Source organism: Meles meles, chromosome 6 (genome assembly GCF_922984935.1).
Source record: "Meles meles chromosome 6, mMelMel3.1 paternal haplotype, whole genome shotgun sequence".
NCBI classification, from domain to species: domain Eukaryota; kingdom Metazoa; phylum Chordata; class Mammalia; order Carnivora; family Mustelidae; genus Meles; species Meles meles.
The window spans coordinates 108,334,141-108,358,379 of NC_060071.1; the positions used below are offsets into that span (position 1 = coordinate 108,334,141).

Here is a 24,239-nt window from a genome sequence, read left to right on the forward strand (position 1 = left end):
AATTATAAGGCTTGGAGTCCTCATATAATGTTCTATTCATTTCCTTTGCTGCCTCCAGGCAAGCCTACCTAACCTTTTGCCCAAACAAGCAGTATTTATCTGGAGCTCCCCGCCCACGGATAAACTGAGCGGTTTGGAAGGGTCTACTTTGCGTCACCACCACTAGAGTGTGCTCTAGTGCCATAAGATCCGGAAGGTTTGCTGCAGCTGGTTGGCAAGGTACGTGGTCGAAAGGCCTAGAAAAATTCTTTCCATCTAATTGCGTAAGTGTCCCTTGAAGTGTCTTGGTAAGACTGGATTATGTTTATGGATTTGATTAAGGTAGAACTGAAGACTTTACCTTCAATATGAACACATGACAGTATTAGGCAGAATGCATTTTTGATTTGAATTAGCTCCAGTGGGGTGGCAAGAAATAGTATTTCCCCTCCAGCCACACGCTCTATCTTCAAGCAATAAAACTGTCAATTTATTTATAAAATAGTGTCGCTGTGGCCCCAGGGCCTGGATGGTGGGGTTACCTGGGAAGAATGGACTCCTGTGTGTCAGTGGTCCTCGTTGCAAGTCCCCGGCAGAAGCCCCTGGCAGCACCTTGGCTGCAGGGTCATGATGAGAGCACAGTCTCTGCGGGTGTCCGCACTGGAGGCTGGATGTGCTCCTCCGTGTGCTTCTAGCCCCTGTTAGCAGCAGCTCCCTGGCCTTCAGCACCGTCTTTTTGCTTTACTTCTCTCCCCACCCCGCCACTGAGAAAACCAGATCAGTGAGACTCTCTTCAGGCACTGTGGCCCCTCAGCTCCCAGTGACCCACAGTCCTTTTGCTCTTGGTCCTTTCAGGAACTTCAGACCCAATGTCACCTCCTTCTCCTGGGGTCAGCCACCGTTGCTCCCCCATGGTCTGCAAGGTCCTTGTAGCTGGAACTGCTTGTCTCCCTGCGACATCTAAAGCTTTCTGCTCAGGCTTCAGGGACCTCCAGCTCTGACCAGAAGTAGCCCAAGACTGCTCTCGCAGATGTCCCCAGGTCTGCCTGGACAGATGGAGGTTCAGCCCAGGTCCAGCTTGGAGGCCACCCTCTAGGGACCACAGCCCAGGGAACCATGTGAGGGGGCCAAGTGTGCCTAGCTTCCTTTGCCCCCGGATGGGCCTGGAAGGATCCCCAGCGCCTATATGGGACTTCGTGCTTCCCTTTCCATAGGAACCCAGGTTAGGTCAGGAACAGACAGTATCCCAGCACCCTTTTCAGCATGGCAGTGGTGGCGCCTCTCTTCAGCTGAAGGTTTCTCTTGTACAACAGGAACATGAGGGGGTAGCTTGGGACGTTTCAGGGACACCTCCTCCCCCTGTGCACAGTAACATCCACCTAGCCCCTTTCGAAGCCACACCAAATAAAAGTGGAATCTAAATAAAAACAGCGTCCTTGCTATTTAAGTACAACTTTAAGCCAAGTCATGCGATGAGAGGTCTCTCCAGCTTTCAACCAAAGCCCCATCCATATGGACGTCCAGGAGCCATCTTTCCTCTGATGTGGTTCCTGGGCCGTCAGTCCTGGAAACCCAAGGCAGCCAGTCCCTCCTGGACTCAGCTTCCTGTGGCAAATTAGCGTCCTCTGTCCTGCTGCTGACCCCAAGATTCTATTAGGACCAGAAGCCCCAAGAGGCCCCTTCTGGATACTCCACAGGCTTCTAAGAACATTCATGAAGATTTTGCATGTGATACCAAAGCCTCCAAGCCGACCCTGACTCTCTTCACTTGCTCTCTTGAAATTCCTTCAGCCTCCATGTTTATATGACTTGCAGACAATCTTTGATCAGAAAAAAAAAAACAAAAAACAAGAAAAAAACAAAACACCAAAAAAAAAACACCACCAGCAGAAACCCAGCCACCAACTTCTTGCTTGGGCAGTGGCACAATCCTCTGTAAGGCTCTGTAAAGAGCCTGTGCCCTTTCCCCAAATTCTTCAGTGTGTCAGTTGTGCAATCAAGGGAGTTTGCGCCAACTTCCTATACCTCATTTTCCTTTTTTCTAAAGGAGAGGTGCTATGGGAACAAGGCTTACTGTGGTACACTTCTAACCCCAAAGTGAAAATCAGCGCTGCGGCCTCAGGCAGAGAATGGGGCAGGCTGAGTGTGTAACTGATCAGTTCATCGGCACACCGTTCCTGGATCACATTTGCCCAAACTGCCTTTCAGAAGGAAGTCATCTGTTCTTCCTTCTTGGGTTTCTCTTACCTACCGAACAAGCTGTCATTTCAAAGCAATGAAGATTTGCCAGACTTGAAAAGAGAAAGAGAATTCTGAGAGTGGCACAAAAATAAATATTTTCCTACCACCACATGGCGTTTGCACCACCGATCATGACATAATATGTTGGCTTTTAAAAACCACTTTGATTACTTAACTGCAATTTATTCAATGTGCCATGGGAGAAGTTGGAGACATAAAGGTGAAAAACCAAAACCAAAATCACGGGGGTTCCAGTTTCTGAGCTTCTATCATGCCACGTGGGGACGGACCCACACAACTAGGAACTGTAGAAAGAGACTGTTAAATACAATCCATTGTGCAGAATTACAGTTGCAGTCTTTGATGACGAACACCAGCTGATAATCTCAGAGCAATACACATACACTCATATTTGAGAGTGTTTCCTCCTAAAGCATTGTATCCTTACAGGATCATGGCAGGAATAGAATATTGTGGAAGAGCATTGGACTATAAAGCCAAGTTCCGGTTCTGCCATCAAGCAGCTGCGTGGCTCAGGTGAGACCCATAACCTTCCAGGTGTCTGCTTCTCTATGAGTCAAATGAGGAGCTGTAACTTCCCATCAGGGAGCCCCAGAGCAGGCCGATCAACAGGATCATCTGGGGAGCTCTGAAACGTGCGGCTATCCTGGCTCTACCTGGAACTGCTAATTAGAATCTTTGGGGATGGGCTCAGGAATTCACACGTTTTTAAAAGTTCTGTCACATGTTTCTGATGATCCACCGGTTTAAGGAATGCTTTGTTAGAACGCTGGCCACATCTGGCCTTCCTTTAACCCGCCTCTTTTCTCACCCTGCTTGAAAAGATGTCTCTCAGTCTCACCAGGTTTCCGTGGAAAATCTGCTCCCTGCTCTGGGATTTCATGACATACCCCTTTGCATCTGTGGCCTTATTAAACACACACCTCTGCTCCTTCCGTGTCCTCTGTTCCCTCCTCCCCTGGGAGCCCCACACTGCCCTTACTGCTTGGGTTCCTGTCCCCCGCAGCGGACTGATCCCCATGGGTGAGGTCACCTATCAGGATGAAGCCAGCCCCTCTCTCACCCCCACCCCCACCCCCCACACATCCATACACCCAAGCTCCAGGGCCAACCCTAGCCCAAGACAAAGGCACTCCAACTATCAACTCAAGGATTCAGTGTCCAATCAAGGGGTACAGACAAGATCGTTTCCCACTGTGGTTAAAGTGGGGGCCCTGCGATGAAATATGGGGGTCTGAACACTTGTTCCACCACTTACTGGTTGTGTGACGTGGACAAGTTACCTAACCTCTCCATAACCCCCTTTCCTCACCTGTAAAATGGGAATACAAATGGCTTCTAGCTCACAGGATGCTGGGAATGTGAAATGAGATCATGTATCACAGCTAACGTTTTTTGAGTGTTTGTTATGGAGCAGGCAGGGCTGTAAGCATTGTATGTGCATTAGGACATTTCGCTGGTGCAGGGCAGTCTCAAACCCGGGCAGGGAAGCTCAAAATCCACAGTCTCAGCCACTGCTCTATAATTTATGTAATATACTTGCTGAAATGCCTAGCATATGGTAAGAGTTGAATAGATATTTAAAGAAAATCCAGGATCTGGGCTCTTGCTTTGTACACTGTGACTATTCCTTTATCTTATAGTTCAACTTCAGCCAGACTCTGATTTGTTAATCCCAGACGCCATCTTCCCACTTTGTCTACTTACCCAGTGGCCCCAGGACTCAGCCACCTCCTAAGAGCTTCCTTTTATTTTATTTTATTTATTTTTTTTTAAGAGCTTCCTTTTATAAGGTCTTCCTTCCTGACCTTGTGTTTTTAACCCCACGTGGTTTCTCTGCTCTTCTGCCATTAGTATGAGAAGGACATGACTGTGCTAGCCCGATGGAAGGTGGGAGACCCACAGAAGGGACTCATGTCACACGGGTCCTCCTGGCCAAGGCCATCCTAGACCAGTTAGCAGCCAGCGGGTCCTCAGACCTGTGAGCAAATTCAGCCAAGATCAGCAGTCACCATGCTGACTCGCCCACAGGTTAATATAAACCCTTATTGTTGTATGCCACTGAGGTTTTGTAGTGCTTTCTTACACAGCCTTACTGAAGCAATAGAGGACTGGTGCCACCAGTGATATCATGGTGATATCACATGGATGTAGTAATAAAGGTAGAAAGTGGGGAATCCTACAGGATAAATTATCCAGTTTCTTCTCTTGTCCTGTAGAATTCCCCACATTCTGAAGGGAGAAATGTTACAGATTAAAGGAGACTTAAGAAACAGATGAGCCAAAGGCAATATCTGGATCTTAGATGAACCTCATTCAAATAAATCTGCTATTATAAAATATTTATGAGACAACCAGGGAAATTGAACACTAATAGGATAGTTGATAATATTAAGAAATTATTGTTAAATTTTAGGTGTTATAATGGCAGTATAGTTTTTTTTTTTAATGATTTTATTTATTTGACAGAGAGACAGAAAGAGAGGGAACACAAGCAGAGGGAGTGGGAGAGGGAGAAGCAGGCTTCCCACTGAGCGGGGTACCTGATGCTGGGCTCAATCCCAGGACCCTGGGATCATGACCTGAGCTGAAGGCAGACGCTTAACAACTGAGCCACCCAGGTGCCCCTATAGTTATCTTATTTTTTAAAAAAGGAAACCATATCTCTGAGAGACACATACTGCAACATTTATGGATGAAACTATGTAATGTCTGGAATTTTCTTTAAAATAATCCAGTGAGGCAAAAAGTAGGGGAGAGTTATTGGTGAAATAAGATTAGCCATATATCGGTAAGTACTAAAGCTGGGTGATGGGTACTAGAGATTCATTATACTATTCTCCATAGTTCTGTGTATGTTTGAAAATTTCCATTACAGGGGCACGTGGGTGGCACAATGGGTTAGTTGTCGGACTCTTGGTTTTCGCTTGGGTCTTGATCTAGGGTCATGGGATTAAGGCCCATGTCAGGTTCCACACTCAGCATGGAGTCCACTTGAGATTCGCTCCATCCCTCTCCTGCTGTCCCTCCCACTCATGCTCAAATAAATAAGTCAATCTTTAAAAAAATAAAAAAGAAAATTTCCATTATAAAAAGTAAGGAAAAAAGGAAAGAAAGAAGGGAGGAAGGGAGAGAGAAAGGAAGAGAAGAAAATGAACAAACTGTTAGGGATGAGTGACGAGTCACAAAATAAGATCAGAACTAAAGACCTGTCACCAGTGTCACTTACGGTAGAACCCCAAGCTGAGCTCTTAAGACCTAATTCAAAGCTGTGGATCCTTCCATGTTAAAGGGGAAGCAACTATGATATGGTCTTAGATATATATGTCTTAGATATATATGAGGAGAAACTCACAATAGAATATGCATGCAAGGGGCACCTGGGTGGCTCAGCGGGTTAAGTCTCTGCCCTCAGCTCAGGTCATGATCTCAGGGTCCTGGGATCGAGCCCTGCATCGGGCTGTTTGCTCAGTGGGGAGCCTGCTTCCCCCCTTCTCTCTCTGCCTGCCTCTCTGCCTACTTGTGATCTCTGTCTGTCAAATAAATAAAATCTTAAAAAAAGAATATGCATGCAAATAATAACCTCAAGGTCAATGAGGGTCTAATAAAGTCAACAGATCTAGGAAGTGGCAGAATCCATATCCAAGGACATAAATACAATACAGCAAGTCTCAGGACATTAAGAAAAAAATAGCAAGCATAAAACAAAAACTGGAAGTTATGAAAAAGAAATCTTATAATTATGAAATAGGAGTAGGACAATAAAGAATAAGAATTAGAAATCATGAAGTGAAAAATACAGTTGATTATACGTACTGTTAAAAAATTCATTGGATGAGGGGCGCCTGGGTGGCTCAGTGGGTTAAGCCTCTGCCTTCAGCTCAGGTCATGATCTCAGAGTCCTGGGATCGAGTCCCGCATCGGGCTCTCTGCACAGTAGGGAGCCTGCCTCCCTCCCTCTCTCTCTCTCTGCCTGCCTCTCTGCCTACTTGTGATCCGTCTGTCAAATAAATAAATAAAATCTTAAAAAAAAATTCATTAGATGAGCTTGCTAGTATAACTGAAGAAATATTTAGTAAATTGGAAGAAGGAATTAAGCAAATCTCTCAAAATGTAGCTCAGAGAGATACAAAATGGAGAACATAAAATAGATGAAGAAACAAGGAGAAATCCAATTGGAGTTCCAGAAGAAAAGGAAAGTTTTTATAATAAAGAGGCAATCTTGGGCGCCTGGGTGGCTCAGTGGGTTAAGCCGCTGCCTTCAGCTCAGGTCATGATCTCAGGGTCCTGGGATCGAGTCCCACATCGGGCTCTCTGCTCAGTGGAGAGCCTGCTTCCCTTCCTCTCTCTCTGCCTGCCTCTCTTGTGATTTCTCTCTGTCAAATAAATAAATAAAATCTTAAAAAAAAAAAAAAGAGGCAATCTTTGAAAATGTAATTGCTAATAATTTTTCAAAACCTAAAAAACAAGGGAGTACCAAGAAGAGTAAGAAAGCTCTATGTAGAAAATTCTATGTCCAGCTTTATCACGGAAAATTTAAAAATAATAAAGATGAAGAAAACAAAATCTTAAAACCTGCTAAGGGGAAAAAAAAGGCAAAACAGGTAAAAGAATGACAATTACATTGATGGATTTCTTGGCAGCAGATGACAGAGTAATAAAAGTGCTGAGGGGAAAATGATAAATCTAAAATTAAATACCCAGCTAAATCATCATTCAAAATCAGGGTGAAACAAAAAAGACAAGCATAGATCTACAGAGATTCAGAAACTACTAAAAGATACACTTAAAAAAAAAAAAAAAAAAAAAAGATGAACCCAGAAGGAAATGGCATAATGAAAGAAGAAATAGTATCGGAAAAGTGTTGGTAAATCTAAGTATTGGCCCAAAGCACTTTATTTTATTTTATTTTTTACAAAGATTTTATTTACTTGTCAGAGAGGGAGAAAGAGAGAGTGAGCCAATGCACAAGCAAGGAGCTGATATGGGACTTGATCCAAGGGCTCTGGGATCATGACCTGAGTCACACGGGCATCCTGAAAGCACTTTATTTAAATATAAGTACTATAATGTGTTTGATTACATTTTTCCCCGTCTCCACTATCATTACTCCTTAGGACCGAAGTCAGCTCTCACCTAGATTACTAGTTTGGTTACTGATAACCACTTTCCCTGCCTCTAGTCTTACTTGTCTTTCTTCTCCATTCTGTAGCCAGAGTGAACTCTCTATAGCATAAATCATAAAGCCCTTTGACAATTTCTTAAGGGTTTTAGGAAAGAGGTCTTAGAATTACATGTGTGAGCAGATAAAATACAACACCAGCTTGAGTTTTGTTTTTGCTGCTCTAGATACTTTTTCCTTCTCCATCCCAGGAAAGAAGTTAGATCTCTGTGTTCACTTGGCTCTGTGTTGGAGAACTAAAAAGAGAGGTTACCAGTAAGAAGACAACTCCAGGTTCAGATTTCACTTGTGACATTTGGGCTCATGAGTGTCGGCTTGTCCCACAAAGGGAGAGGAAGGGCAGAAGAGCTGAGGATTTAAGACACAGAAATAGCCAAACTAGAGGGGTGAGAGAGATTACCATAGAGAATAGATCAGATTCTCGAAGGTTTCGAAGCAGGCAGAGACCCAGGTTCACTTATTAGCAACACTTGAGACTAAGCACTGATGGAGAATGCCGAAGTCAGGTAAAGGGAACAAGGATGAGGCCACATACACACAGAGATATCTCTTTCATATCCAAGGGGAATATTTCTGCAGACCCAGACTTGGCACTGGTGTTGATGACATCTGCCTTCAAGGGAGAATATGGCCTTGGACAATGGGCACGCCAGTAGAGGCCACCATACAGACTAAGCCCAGAGTGTCGTGGCTGAATAAGCCTCCAAGACTCTCATATGACCTGGATAAAGTGGAAAGGAGCCTCAATAAGGACTGACAACCAAGTGGGATAGAGACTCAAAATAAACTAAGTTTGATTTATTGAAATAAAGTCAACATGCCCTTATGGTGTACATTAAAATTCCTCTCCATTCCACTTAGGTTACCATCTCCGCATGACATAGCTCCCATCCCCCACCCCTAACCTATCTAGCCTCCCCCTTCACAGCCTACCCTGTGCTCTGCACTCTAGGCCCCCAGATCTGTTAGCCTGAGTACACCATGTCCTCTTCAACTCCAGGTGTTTGCACACGCCCCATTCACTCCTTCCCCAGGCAGTCCTTATGTGGCAAACTCCAAACTTTCTCCACTTCAGGTCTCAGCTTCTTTAAAGCCGCCCATGTTATCCTATAATGTCCTGCCTGTCCCCAGTATAGCTCTCATCACACGGGGTTGTAATGGCCAGATAATTTATTGTCTTTCACAATAAGGTCTATAAACTCTGGGAAGACAGAAATAATGCCTACAATACATCTAATCGTTTACCAATGCACAAAGCCTGGCACACAGTAGATAGAATCCCAGTTGATATTTTGGAGGTGAATAATAATAATGATGTTAGTAATACATAATTACTATTAATATAATAAAAATGTTGTCAGAAACATTTGTTGAAGTCTTTACTCTGTGCCAGCCTGGCTGCTGAGCACTTACCCCAGATTTTTTTTTTATTCTCATAATACTCCCATTTTATAAATGGGAAAAATAAGGTACAAGAAATTAAACAATTTGCCCATCCAGTAAGTGATCATGATGGGACTGACCTCAGGCAGTCTAACACCAAAGCCCATGGAGTTAACCACTGCCTTCTAGTCCTAAAAGGAGCATGGACCCTGGTAGGCCAGATACCACATGCTCCCAGCCTCCAGCAAGACTACCATTCTGCTGAGAGGCCCAGCTCACCGTTCATGACCACTTCTGGCAACCCGTGCATGCTGCCTGCTTTTCCCTGCCCCTACCTCTACCACTCATGCAACCTTCCCTCATCTCGACAAACATGTACACTTGTGTACTACCCTCGTGTCTAGGATGCTGCCTTCTAAGGTGAAAACCTACTGAACCCATCTTCTTTCATGCGCACGGGGGAGGAAGTTCTCATTTGTCTCTCAGCATATTTGAATCCAAATGATTTGTGATGAAGGATTTAAAGGATAATGTGATAATGTGATGAATGGTGCCTCGACTGACTCCACTCATTTAGTCAGGTTATTGCAAATCCTGAGTCCAATCTCGTGATTCAGTCAAATGATGCACTCGACAAGGTGTATTCCTACAAGAAAACAAAGCCCTTTTACTGGGTTTGTGGAAAAAACAAAAAACAAAAACCCACACTAGGAATGGCATTAACTGCCAGGTCTCCCATATTCCTTCTCCTGATGCCTGATGGAAGTCTCTTGTGTTCTTCATCTTGGCTTATTGTTGGCTTCCCTTGGACTCGCTGTTACTATCCTTCCAAGGTGGGGATTCAACTCTCAGCATCCTCACCTTTCCCAGCTCGGAGAGACAGGAAGTAGAGACAGGTCTTGGCCATCATCTAGGAGGATGTAAAGCCAGCCCCAGAATCCATGGGGCTCAGACTCCACTGCCGCCCACTCTCCCTACTGTACTTAAGTTCTCATCTCTATTGCAGCTCCCATCCTTCAGAGAACAGCCAGTTTCCTATTGGGCTCTGTTAACTGAGAAGTAAGGGGCTTCTCCCTCACTTGTCTTATTTCATTCCTAAGGTCCAAACAGAAGAAAGATGATCCATCTTATCTTACTTAGGCAGACAAATTTAACAAGACACTCTTCCCATGGGTCGTGAAACACTTAGGTGTCTTTTGACTCTCAAAACACTTTGAGCCAATGTTTGCCTTCTTCTAAACCCCAACTACGACTGTACTGCTATTTATCTAATGGGAAAGAAAGGTATCAGTCTCAGAAAATCATTAAAATACAGTCTGACACCTATTTTACATTTTTTTCTCCCTAACTTCCAAGGTTAGATCATCACAAGGAAACTGACAATTTTATTTTTTTATTTTTTTTTATTTTTTTTTTTAAAGATTTTATTTATTTATTTGACAGAGAGAAATCACAAGAGAGGCAGGCAGAGAGAGGGGAAGGGAAGCAGGCTCTCCGCTGAGCAGAGAGCCCGATGTAGGACTCGATCCCAGGACCCTGAGATCATGACCTGAGCTGAAGGCAGTGGCTTAACCCACTGAGCCACCCAGGTGCCCGGAAACTGACAATTTTAAAGGCAACTTCCCAACTTTGGTGTTTAGTGTGACTGAATGACTAATCATAGAACTTCAGGTCAGGGAGAAGTAAAGAACAGGGTCACAGCTTGATGGGCCAATAGGGTCTTGGGTTATTGATCCTCCAAAGGATCTCCACTGCCTACACTCATAGACCACTGCATACTCTGTGATAGGTAGACTTTATTTATTTATTTTTTTAAAGATTTTACTCAAATTCTAGTTAGTTAACATACATTATAAAATTAGTTTCAGATGTACCATTTGGTAATTCAACACTTACATACAACACTGTGCGTTCATCACAACAAGCACATGTCCCAATCCCCATTCCCTATTTAACCCAACTCTCCCCACCCCCACCACTGCCTCTCTGGTCTCCATCAGTTTGTTCTCTATAGCTCAGAGTCTGTTTTACGTTTGTCTCTCTCTTTTTACCCCTATGATCATTTGTTTAGTTTCTTAAATTCTTCATATGAGTGAAACCATATGGTACTTGTCTTTCTCTGACTGACTTGTTTCGCTTAGCACAACACTCTCTAGTTCTATACATGTCGTTGCAAACGGCAAGATTTCATTCCTTTTTGTGGCTGAGTAATATTCCATTGTTTATATGTACCACCTCTTCTTTATCCAGTCATTACTTGATGAACATTTGGGGTCTTCCCATCATTTGGCTATTGTAGATAATGTTGCTATAAATACGTTGGGGTGTGTGTATCCCTTCAAATTAGTATTTTTGTATCCTTTGGGTAAATACCTAGTAGTGCAATTGCTGGGTTGTAGAATGCACCAGTTTGCATTCCCACCCACAGTGCAAGAGGGTGCCCCTTTTTCCACAGCCTCACCAAGACCTGTGCTGTTAATTTTCGCTGTTCTGACAGGGGTGAGTTGATATCGCATTGTAGTTTCAATTGTATGTGGAATCATGACTTGTATGCATATAAATGAAAATATTTGATTCATTTTATCAACTATGTTGAATTCATCAACATGTTTCATATCTATACTTTAGTAATTTTTCCTTAGATGTTGAAAGCCTCAGTGCTGGAACCTGGAAATAAGAAAATACACTAAGCTGAGAGTCAGGTGCTAGATCATTATTCCTGTGATTCAGAGCTTGCAAACCCTGTCACATGGAAGCTCCTTTACTGTACTAACTAAATGCCTCTGATGACTTTGGGTATGCTAGTTTGGGCAACCAGACATGCTGTACAGAAAAAGGGGGAAGAACTTGGAGTTTGCAGAGGCATCTTTGGGAGAGAGGGGGATGAGGAGGAGAGCAAGTAGGAAGCTGAGGTGATGGCTGTTGGTGAAATTCTTCTTTCCATTCTACTAGAACCAACTCATTTGGCACAAGTGGATTTCCGTGGAAACTGGAGAAAGGGCTGAGTTTAGGCTGATGCAGCATGACAGAAGAGCTAGAGGCAGAGGAGAACATGGTGGCAGGATTTTCCACCCTGAAATATTAGAAAGGGGTTTGAACTTCCACTCACCATGGAATTGCGTGTTTATCCAAGTTTGACAGAGTTCCCAGGGAGCAAGGATCTTCCCAGATTACATATAGGCTGCAAACGAATGCTTTGTTTCTTTCACGTATTTTCATTTCTTATATATTAACTTCAAAATGGAAGTAGAAAAGTGTAAGTTTTACTCGCCATATTTTAAAATCACATCCTTGGGGCGCCTGGGTGGCTCAGAGGGTTAAAACTTCTGCCTTCGGCTCAGGTCATGATCTCAGGGTCCTGGGATCAAGCCCCGCATCAGGCTCTCTGCTCGGCAGGGAGCCTGCTTCCTCCTCTCTCTCTGCCTGCTTCTCTGTCTACTTGTGATCTCCATCTGTCAAATAAATAAATAAAATCTTTAAAAAAAAAAAATCACATCCTTGAGTGTTTCTTCCAAATGCTAGATAATAGTAATGATAGCAAATATTTATTGTGGCTCACAATGAGGCAGGTTTTGTTATTTCTGTTATTTTATTTATTATTCAGGCCAAACTTAGGAGGATGGCACTATTGTCATTCTCATTTTTTTATTATTTTATTTGTCATTCTCATTTTTTAACCTGAGAACCATAAGAGTTGAGAAACTTGTTGAAATTCACAAGGATAACTACTAGAGCCAGGACTATTCACAAGGATAACTACTAGAGCTATCCTTGCCTCTCGCAAGCTGCTCCCTGAACTATTATGAAAATGTTTAATGTCACATATGTGCTATAATTTCTTTCTAAATTAGCTATGTAGTTATACATCTCTTAAATTTATTTTGTCATTTGATGTATATCTTCTTAAGTCTGGTTTAGGGAAGGATCTTCCTTAGAATGGGTGGTTTAGATATAATCTCTTCTGAAAACAATTGGTAAAGTTAGATATCCTCTCTATGACATTTCTACTGCCAATCATCGAATACTATTTGAGTACTTAATATGTAGGTACTATGACAGGCACTGGGATAAATCCACAGTTTTAGTATTCAATATACATTTTAATATCATCTTTACGTAAATCTTTTACATCTGAATGTGAAAAACTTCACTATTTGACTCCGAATTAGAACAAAGATTTAAACAACTCTAGTCGTATTATTCAGGTATAAGTCCACTGGTTTTTAGTACCATAATATCTGTTATGAGACTCTTCTGTGTGGGGGTCAGATATTTTTCTTAAATGCGTATTGTGTTAATGGTTTGACTTTTCTAGCCATCCTGCGTCAAATGCGTTTTCTTTGGTCAGGCAGAAGAACAAAATAATATTTGCCCCATATATCTTCTTAATTTTTGTATCAAGGGTCTTATTGGAGGGAATATTAAAGATGGCTATAATTTCTTTCCTATTCTCTCTCTCTTTTTTTAAAAGTTTTTATTTATTTATTTGATGGGCAGAGATCACAAGTAGGCAGAGAGGCGGGCAGTGGGGGTGGGAAACAGGATCCCTGCTGAGCAGAAAGCCTGATGCCAGGCTCAATCCCAGGACCCTGGGATCATGACCTGAGCCAAAGGCAGATACTTAATGACTGAGCCACCCAGGCACTCCTGCTTTGTTTTTGTTTTAGATTTATTTATTTATTTGAGAGAGAGAGAGTGTTTTTACATGTTAATGGGGGAGAGGGAGAGGATCTCAAGCAGACTTCCTACCACGTGTGGGGGCCAGAGGGGAGAAGGGGTTTCGATCGATGACCCTGAGATCATGACCTGAGCAGAAACCAAGAGTCAGATGCTGAACAGACTGAGCCACCCAGGTGTCCCTAGGGTCGTTTTTAACACAAAAGCAAATAACCGGAACAAAGATTTTCAAAATACTTCATAAACAAGTCATTTCTCTAATAACTAATATGGTTACAATTATATTTGCAAATCAAAGCAGAATGAGAAAATTAGAAAATTTTCAAAACATAATTCGGGCAGGAACAGCATGAGGGCAGACATGTATAGGTCTCCCATATTTCAGGCTCTTCATACACACACAAGCTGCAACTCAAAGCAGCTGTGGTTTTGGCCTTTTTTCATTCTCATTTGTTCCCTTACAAATGTTTTCTTATTCTTTATCAAAGTAATACAATGCACATGGCAAAATGTATAATAGTCATGACAACTTATAATGAAAGCAGTACCCTCCATCCTGCTTCTCCCCTTCCACTAGCCTCCTTTTTCAGAGTCAACCACTTTCAACCTTTTCTGGTTTGGGTCCCTCCCGTGACTACTCCCCCAGTAATAGGCCTCCAAAGCCACCTATTGATTTATCGGTTTAAGACATTATCTCCTGATGAATGAGGAGGATAGACAGACAGACAGCATGAGGATGATGTTCATCACTACAATCCTCCCCTCCACTTCTAATTTGGAAAGTCCTTAGGGTTCCTTGTCTAATTGTTGCTTTTGTGCCTTTAAATAGTATTCCTTTTTTATGCACTATCTTAGAGTTTTGTTTAAAGAAATTGGTTCATCGAAACGTTGAACACTGCTGATAGCCATCACACTATAAAACCAGGTATTTGTTTTTGCCAAAGGTCTAGAGAAATTTATGTTCAAAAAGTAAATTGGTTTCAGGAGTGAGTTTAGTATGCCATTATAGTAGATCACCAGAAGGGATTCCGAAAGGAAATTTACTTTCATGCTGAAATCTATTTTCCTTGAGTATAAAACACTTCCCTATAATCTCTTATGTTACACCAAACTAAAAAGATGCAGGGACAATCATGAGTTATCACATGCCAACTCAGGGTAATATTCTGCTTAGCATTCATTACAAAACTGTCCGCTAGATAACTGAGCCACAATCTACCTTCCTTGCTGTTTTTTCATGGTAAGACGTATCACATATAGATAGGAGAAGGCGTAAAACATTTATAAATAGTTTAAAGGATCATTATAAAGAGAATACCCAAGTAGCCACTGCCCAGGTCAAATACAGAAACACAGACAGCACAGTAAAGCCCACAGGTACCCCTCCCCATCACAGCCCCACACCAACCCCCAAGGTAACTACCATTATCCCGACATCGGTGATGATTTTTATTTTCTTTATAGCTTAAAACTTTATGGATACATCTCCAAGCCACTTAGCTTAGTGAAACTTTAACTTTAAATAACTAGAATCATTCTATCTCTACTATTTTACAATTGTTTCTTTTGCGTGGTATTTTTTATGAGAGGCATCCATACTTTTCCAAAGTGGTTAACTGTAGTTGGTTTAATTCTTTTTGTTGCATAGCATGTTATTGTATAAATATATCGGGATTTATTCCTCTGTTCCACTACTGAGGGGTGCTTGGGGTTGTTCTTATTTGAGGCTCTTACGAACAACACTCCTATGAACATTTTTTTGTAACTGTCTCTGGCTTCTCTAAGAATTGCTAGGATCCAGCCTCCACATATCTTTGTCTTTCCTAGAAAAACGTGTGCTTTCCAAAGTGTTTGTACCAATTTAGACTCCTGCTAGCATTTCCATTGCTCTACACACTTGCTGACATTAAACATGGTTGGACTTTTATTTTTGCTAAGTTGGTAGGTGTACAGTATCCCACAGGGGCTTTATTTTGCATTTCTCTGATGACTAATGAAGTTGAACACATTTTCATACTTTCACTGACAACTCTAGGTCAAATTATATAGATATCTTATAGATTTTTGATACATGTAGCTAAACTGCCCTCTAAAATGTTATACCAAATTACTTCATCACTAACACGCTATAGATTTTAAGTATCTTCAACAATTGGAAAGATCAAAAATGATGTTTGGTATTTATTTCAAATTCTTTTGGTTACTAGTACATTTGAGTGTTTAAAATTATTTTTCTTTTTTTTTTAAGATTTTATATATTTATTTGACAGACAGAGATCACAAGTAGGCAGAGAGGAAGACAGAGAGAGAGAGGGAAGCAGACTCCCTGATGAGCAGAGAGCCCGATGTGGGACTGGATCCCAGGGCCCTGAGATCATGACCTGAGCTGAAGGCAGCAGCTTAACCCACCGAGCCACACAGGCACCCCATAAAATTATTTTTCTAAGGCCCTGTACAGGGACATTCATGTGTTCTTGTACAGTCCTACTGTAGATGGATTATTGGGTGATATTCCAGGTATCTGATTTTTTAAAAAGATTTCATTTATTTATTTGACAGAGATCACAAGTAGGCAGAGAGGCAGGCAGAGAGAGAGGAAAGGAAGCAGACTCCCTGCTGAGCAGGAAGCCCGATGTGGGGCTTGATCCCAGGACCCTGGGATCATGACCTGAGCCAAAGGCAGAGGCTTAACCCACTGAGCCACCCAGGCGACCCCAGGTATCTGATTTCTAATCTAAAGTCCCGAATCTAAAATTTCACAGGTATTAGTAAGATTAAGACACATCTGACTATTTTACGTGGGGCTTAGTTATAATAATGATTCTAAATGACAATATTTAAGGCAGATTTTAGGGCATTAATGTCTGTGAAGATGCTGCAAATGTTCAGAAAGAATAAAACAAAGGGGAGAGACTCCTGCTTCCACAAAGGTGGAATAGACACACTTTTCTCTATTCCTCTTGCTAAGTACAAGTAAACATTATATGTAAGACAATGATAAGACGATTAAAGGTGGAGAGAAGACGCCAGACCAGATAGGAGCCTCAGAAGTTGAAGAACAACATGCTGGTGAGTTCCCTGGGTTTTCTTTTTGCCTCATAGATCCTAGATTGAATGCTAGAGAAGCTGACAAGCCAGAGATGCTGATGGACACAGACCAAAAAAGCCCCAACAAAAACATGCTCTTTCTGGTCAAAGAACAGGGAAAATGTCAAGACAGATATGTTAAGAAAATAACATCTTGGGCGCCTGGGTGGCTCAGTGGGTTAAGCCTCTGCCTTCAGCTCAGGTCATGATTTCAGGGTCCTGGGATCGAGCCCCACATTGGGCTCTCTGCTCAGCAGGGAGCCTGCTTCCCCCTTCTCTCTGCCTGCCTCTCTGCCCACTTGTGATCTCTGTCTGTCAAATAAAGAAAATAAATAAATAAATAAATTAAATAACATCACATCTCTACTAGAGCCAAAAAGCAAAGAAAAAACTGTGGCCCTAGCCCCTACCCAGCAAAGGCTCAGTAGGGACCTAAGCTTCCGTCCTCTCCAGTGTCCCCAAATACCCACCAGGGTGATGTTGGAGAAGGCAGAGGAAGGCGCCAGAACTTTCATCCTGGCTGGGTCGTAGTGGGGCCCCTCATCTCCATGGTATCAGTGGAGACCACGTGGGGAGCCCAGACTTCCACCCCTACCCAGCAGTAACAAGCTGTCCCCCTCTCTCTCTGATAGGATGGTATCAGATGGAGCCTAAAGGAGAGTCAGGATTTTCACCAGCAGCCCCCAAAAAGGAGGCACTTCTCTGCCCTGCTTCCTTCTCACTGTAGCTTCAGCAGAAGCCACAGGGGAACAGTAATAAGATGCTCCTACCTCCCCCCCCCCGGCCCCCCCAAGCTAGGGGTTATCAGTAGAAGCCTAGTGGAGAGCTGGAATGTCCATGTCTGCCCACCTGTACCGAGCCATTCCTTTAGGTGTCTACAGAGGCTAGGTGCTGGCCAAAGGTACCAGGAGACTTGGATTTCTTTGGGGACCTATGAGGGTAATGATATTTTTTTCCCTTTTGTTTTTGCTTTCAAGAGTCCCAGAGTCAAATCTGGTATATCATAGGCCTACACATTCATGTATTTACTTTCCCTCAATCTGATATTCTATTTCTGATGTTCTTTGGATGAGTCACCCTGGCTTGGCTACATTCTTCAGTTTTTCAATCAAACACTAATCTAGGTGTTTTTGTGGAGGTATTTTTTAGCTGTGATTAAAGTCTGTGACCAGTTGACTTTAGGACAGGGAGATTATCCTAAATAATCTGGGTAGACATGATTCAATCAGTTGAAAGGCCTTCAGAGCAGAGCTGAGGATTCCCTGATGAACGAGAAAATCCACCTGTGGATAGCAGCTTCACCGCCGCCCACCCATGCCCAAGACTTCCAGCCTGCCCTTCCTGACGACCTGCCCTAGGGATTTCTACTTGCCTAGCCAGCCTCCACAAACACAAGAGACAATTTCTTGCAATAAATTTCATAGCACCCATATATCTCCTTTTGTTCCCTTGGCTGAATCCTAAGTGGTACTCATATTTTCCTAATTTATAGTATGTATTACAGTAGCTGTCTCTAACCCACTGTGGAATGAACCAGAGCATGTATAATAGGTATATGTTCCTTATATATTTCATTAGTCTCCTCAAGGGTCAAGTTCAATTGTTGTGTGTTCCATTACTTTCCCTCCTAAACTCTAATATTTTCATCCTTCCTCTTCTTTCTTCCTTGGTTCCATCCCCTCAAGCCCCCCGTACATCTTTACTTCATTACTGTCTCTCTCCAATATTCTCTTAGATTACAAAAAACTCATTTGACACTTCAATCCCTATGAATTCCCATACTACCTCTCTCTCTCCCTTCGCCTCCACACTTCCTTTTCCTCATTCCTAGCCACTACTGCCTGGTTTCTGTATCTACGACTCTACTGAAACTTACCCCCTCAACTTTCAAGGTTCAAATACTTCCAACTCACCAAATCTAACTACAGCAGCACCTGCTAGTTGCATTCCGATATCCATTCTCCCCTTCCTCCTTGGTAATAGAATCCTGAAAAACCATCTAGCCTCAAAGGTACATTTCTCAACTGCCTTTTCCCCTAGGAGAGGCCTGTTACTCAACTGTGACCACTGAGATGTAGCATTATTACGGAATGGCATTTCTATAACCCTCTTTAAAGGATGGTACACTCCCATTGCTTCCCATCCTTTCTCATTCTTTCTCAAATACAGATGAAATGTCTGGAGCATTAGCATCCCTCATGGGTCAAGGAATGACCTTTCAGGACATAAGTTGAGAAGGATGGGGCAGAGAGATAATAAGGAGCTCAGTTTCTTCCTTAAGGACATGAGAGAGTTGCCAAATCAATGTTGGACTGACTGCTTTCAGACCCACATAAGAAAATAAATGCCTGCGTGTTGAAGACACTGTAACGGGAGTCTCTGTTACCAGCCGCTAAATGCTATTCCCTAATGGATACACCAGTGGTCTCTCATTGTGCATGTATCCATCCATTATACCAACATTTGTTAAGTACTATTTTGTGCCAGTCACCATTTTAGGCATGGCATACAGTGCAAATAAGACAGGCAAAGCTGGCCAGGTTTGAAATGTTTAGATGTATAAATAGGGAAATCGCAGTGCAGTTATTTTCTTTTAAAAGCAGTTGCTTAAAGAAAAGGATGGCAGATCGCTTCTCGGCCTTTTGGCTAAGATCAAGTGAAGAAAAGGATGGCAGTGTGTAGTTTTGGGGTTTATTAGACTACATTTGCTACTTAAAATTTCAATAAAATTATTTTGGGAAAGGATGCAGAAAAAGAAAAGTCAGTCTACAAGTGAGCCCTGGCACACTCCAGTGTTTGGAGGTCTGCAAGGCCGGGGCAGAGAGGCCAGTGGTGGAAAGAGCCAAAGCAGTGTCGTCTCAGGGAAGCCTGGAGGAGATGGTGTTCCAGGGGGGAACGAAGCATCAGCGCACATCCTGAGAGACAGAGCCGGGCACAGACCGAGAACTGGCCCAACCTCATCCTCAAAGGAGATCAACTGTGAGGCTAACAAAACCTTCAGTTTCACCACCTCCTTCCAGTGCCTATACCTAATTTTGTATCTGCAGTTTTGTATTCTTTTGCTCAGATGATTCTCCAAATTGTATAAACTCAAGCCCCACAAAACCTCAATCTAGCCCTCTTCACGTCCTTCACCCCTCTGTGACAACCTGACCACATAGCCTGCACCAACATCTTTTCTTCCTGAGCTTCTTGGGACACGTGACCCTCTGCCACTGTTCTCTCCTCCACGCCTGCTATTCTGGAAACGAAGATAGGGGCTAATACTTGGCCTTAACCTTGTTCTTGATACACTATGCCTCGGTGAACTTATTCATCCTTCTCATCCCTGCAGAAGAACTCCCAAATTCCTACTTCCAACACTGATCTCTCCTACCCATACGTGGGCAAAGAATTATGCCCTTTCGAAAATAATTTGCCATGATAAAAATGTATCTTTTTATAAAGCTCAGGAGCAAAAGATGAAATGGCATGCTTGGCTCAGTCAGCATGAATCACTGGCATGCTCTTTCAGGAAAGAAATAGAAACCAGCCTGTGTTAGCACGATGGAAGTCAGTTTTTTATAACCCTAATCTGCAAAGTGACATCCATCACTCATGCCTTACGCTCCTGAGCGCTCTGGCCCCCATACAGGGAGAGGATCACAGAAAGCAACCAATACCCGCAGTCTGGGGATCATTGGGCGCTAATTTAAAAGCTGCCTACCACAGGGCCCCTGATCTCCAGGAACCCCCAGTATGGCCGAGAAAGTATTATGTTAAGTACCTGAGAAAGACAAAGGTCTTGCCAGCGCAACCGCCTATCTCTGTAGGTGTATGTTATTCTACGGTTGAGACACTGTGTTCCCATCAGAGTACTTGCGACATGTTCTAGATTGTCACTAATCTTTGGTGTATTTGGAGAAGCATTTCACAGAGGATGCCCTCCTCCCCTCCCACTTCAGAATAATTACTATAATAATGGAAAGCGTAAGCTTAAAAATCTTACTAAGAGCCGTTCTGTGTAGTTATCCGACAGTCCCCGTTCTTCCTCGCCTTGCAGCTAACTGTGTACAGCGTACGGCGTCTCCGTTTCACTTGTCATGCTGTGTCAAGGCTCCACCGCAACAGCCCTGTTCATTAAAGCAGGAGACAATTTGAGCAGGATATGAATTACCGGCATTGACCCAGACACTCAAGTTTCTCAACTCATCGGTTGAGTTTTCCTCGTGGCATAAGGAAAAAAATAGACCAAAGTGCGTACTTTCATCTCTCAGGAAGCAACTCAGCGATTTAATAATTCGCACATGGGCTCGTCATGAATGGTAGTAAACAGGCGATGGGTGCGTCGTACCGGCCTGCTTCGCGCGCACCGTGCGTCGGCTTTGCGCGGCCCTGGCGCGGTGCGGATTCTTGACCGCAGTCCCCCCTCATGTAGTTCCACCCCACACCAGAGGGGGCAGAGGCGGGCCCGGCGCGCCCCGGTTTGCGACCCCGCTCTGTCTCGGGCAGACCCGACCAAGTCAGTGTGAGGTGGGGGGGAGGCCGTACAGTCGGCAGCCCCGGGTCCGGGCTTCCTTTCTTAAAAGGCTCTTGCTCTTAAAAGGTGGGCGACTGTAAAACACATTAGAATCCCGTGGGTCCCACCTCGTGGCGCGCTACCCGCGAACCCCCGGCCGGCTCGTGCCAGGCGGGCCGTGCCCTCTCCCCGCGCCCGGCGGAGGAAGGTGCGGTCCGGGGAGGGAGCCGACGCCCGACCCGGAAGCTGCCGCGCGGGCTGCGCTCGCCTCTCGCTCGGGGAGCTCGGGGCTGGCGGAGTCCTTGGGCCCGCCGCGGTCTCCTTCCCCGGGCCTCACGGGCCCATGGGTCTCCATGGCGACGTCAGGGGCCCGGCCCGGGGGCGGGCAGCCCGGGTGGGACCGCGGCGCTCTGGGGGTCTCTGCGGCGGCGTGGCCGTATTCGCCGCCGTGGCCGCCGTGTTCACCCTCACGCTGCCCCCCTCGGTGCCGGGGGGAGACTCGGGTAAAGTATCTCAGGGCCGCCCTCCCGCCCCTCTCCCTGGTGGGTAAGCTCGCGCCCCCCGCTCCGCCCGCCCGTGCTCCGTGCCGGGTTCTGCGTGCCAGGACCACCTTCTGTTTTACATTCCCGTAACTCGTGCCTGTAGTTGTCCGACTTTGAAGAAGGGACTGGCTGGTTTCGCCTGGTGGGACTTAGCGACCTCTGCACCTGGCCAGGTCATTTTTCGGGACCCGAGTTTTCCCTTTCCATTCCCTTTAGCCCACCGATGTTACTTACTGAGTCCTCATTGCGTTCCAGACAGAAGGGGTCACAGTGGTGGGGACCAAGTATCATGGGGAGTGTTCTAGGTTGGGTGGAGACAGTACACACACCACTGACCAAACAGCGACGCACCGTCGGAGGGAAGGTGAGATAGACGGGGGCGTGGGGCAGAGTGCCGCCTCCAGAATGGCCAGTCGGGAAAGGCCTCCGAACGCGGGATTTTAGTGTAAACCTGCATGTTGAAAAGGAACCGGCCACGCTGAGTATTTGAGGGAGAACACTTAAAAGAATGGAAGCCAGTTGTGGCTTAAAGCAAGCTGCTTCTGGTAAAAAGAAAAGTGCGGACCACTGAGATCACATCAGCAATTGTTACCTATTTGTTACAGGATTGGTACACGTTTGGGATGAGGAACAAGAGCCGGCGTTCGTTTTTGGTTTTGTCTTGCTGGCAGGTTAAGTGCCCATCCGATAATGCCAGTAGTGCTGTAACTTCTCAAGGGGAATCTATAGATTGAAAGAATGGAGTGTACTAGTTATGTCTTGCTTCATAACAAGATGACCCCAAAGTTAGTGGCTTAAAACAGCAGATGTTTGTTATCTCACCTTTCCTGTGCATCAGGAATCTCGGTGAAGGTTAGCTCCGTGCCGTTCCTTGGGACAGGGTTGTTGTCATGGGTGGGCGGGAGCTGCGGTCTTCTCAGGGCTCATCCTGGGGGAGGATTCAAGCTTCTCGCCTCAATCCCATTCTTTGCCACGTGGGTCCCTTGGGAAGCCGACTGTTGTGAAGAGAAAGGGATGGCACCTTCATCTCACACGTCTGTCATTTCCTGAACCGAATCGTGGAAGTGATTGATAGACCACTGCCCCATTTTATTCTTGGCAGTTCGTCTGTAAATCCAGCCCACGCTCACGGGGGAGAGGATTATATGGCGAGAATACCAGGAGTTCGGGATCACTGGGGGCCATCTTCCCGGGCTAACTTCTAACTGAGGCTTCTTGATGTTCCTTTTATAAATCATTGCCTTTATTTTTTCTTTCAAATCCTACTGACCAAATAGGAAATGTGTTTCATTAGTATAGTTGGGAATGGAGTTACCATGTTTCCAAGGCTTACATTAAATAATAGAAATACCTGTAGTTGTGAGAGTTTTGACAGTGGAGAGCATTACTTAATGTACCTTGAGAGAAAGAGAGAGAAAGAAAGGAAAATAGAGGAAGGAAGAAAACATTGACAGTTGCTTACCGTGGTTCTTCGAGCCTGAAGTTTTGGGTGAGATGAATAAAAATAATTAACACTTACTGAACACTTACTATAGGCCGGGCACTATTCCAGGTGCTCTACATGTATTGTTGTTTTAATCCAGTTCTTAACCTTGTGAGGTGGTTACTATCAGTATCTTCCATCCAAAACTGAGGCTAAGCTGTGTCCAGAATCACACAGCTAGAAAGCAGGGGCAGTCGAGGAAAGAACTCAGGTAGATTGACTTTAGAACATATACTCTGTTAACCTCTGCTCTAAGTTCTTTGTTAAATCTGTCATCCCATATATAGTGTTATTTAAAATCTATGATTGGTGTCTTTATTAATACTGTTATTTTTTCCCAGTAGAATAAACTTACTTATTTACATTAAGTTACCAGACTCTTTAGGTATTCTCATTTGTTTAGTTTGATGCTAAATAGTGGTTACATCTAATATTTTGGTGTTCTTTGTTGGGAATGATAAACTTTTCCAAGTATTGCCAGTAAAATTTGTATAATGGTATCTTTGGTAATCTTGTTTATATGTTGAAGGTACTGTCCTCCTTGAATGTTGCGTTTTTTTTAAATCAATAAACAGAACACATCTCAAAACCAATATAAAGTATGTATTTTTCTTCTTAATGAGTCTTAAATTATGCTCCATAAATCTATCACATTGGGTAGCCTTGCCAAAATTATTTTTTACATTCTTTGATGCACAGTTGGTTTACGGGTGGGAACACTCATGATCTTTTGGAGGAGAGTATAGGAATCTCGCCTCCACATCATTTGTTACACTTGGGAAAAATAAAGTAGCCTATTTGTGTGTTTATGTGTTTGTATATTTTAAGGATACTGTCTAACAGACTTGATAGATGAGAATATAATTATGTAATTAATATTAAAAGTATACACGGAGCTGGTTTTTGTAAAGGTTAAGCATAGTCACATTCTCTTTTCTCTTTGTCATACTCAATTTTAAGAATAATGTTTCCCCTTTAGCTTTTTTCAAGGATATATTTATAGACGTTGAACTGTAGCTATCTTCCCTATTTAGATTTTAGTTTAACATTTGATAAGAGGAGGTAATGGAAGTTTGTCACATTCCTGATTTTTATACCTACAGAACTTCGGTAGAGTAACAGCATTATGATTTTTTAATGGTAAGA

General features: G+C 43.7%; 1 protein-coding gene and 1 long non-coding RNA gene across 2 annotated transcripts in view; one reads left to right on the plus strand and one right to left on the minus strand.

Moving 5' to 3' along the window:
• Nucleotides 1-8,914: 8,914 nt before the first annotated feature.
• On the minus strand, nucleotides 8,915-23,656 carry LOC123944259. Its single transcript, XR_006818769.1, has 3 exons — nucleotides 21,845-23,656; nucleotides 20,559-20,682; nucleotides 8,915-9,452 (listed from the first exon to the last, which is right to left on the minus strand). It is a non-coding gene; the product is annotated as an uncharacterized LOC123944259 (long non-coding RNA).
• Nucleotides 21,314-24,239, plus strand: part of TMEM260 (transmembrane protein 260) — a 66,565-nt gene continuing 63,639 nt past the window's right edge. Inside the window, exon 1 of the mRNA XM_046009196.1 lies at nucleotides 21,314-21,571. Coding sequence (XP_045865152.1) covers nucleotides 21,412-21,571 — 160 coding nt within the window. The 5' untranslated portion in view covers nucleotides 21,314-21,411. The remainder of the gene's footprint in view (nucleotides 21,572-24,239) is intronic.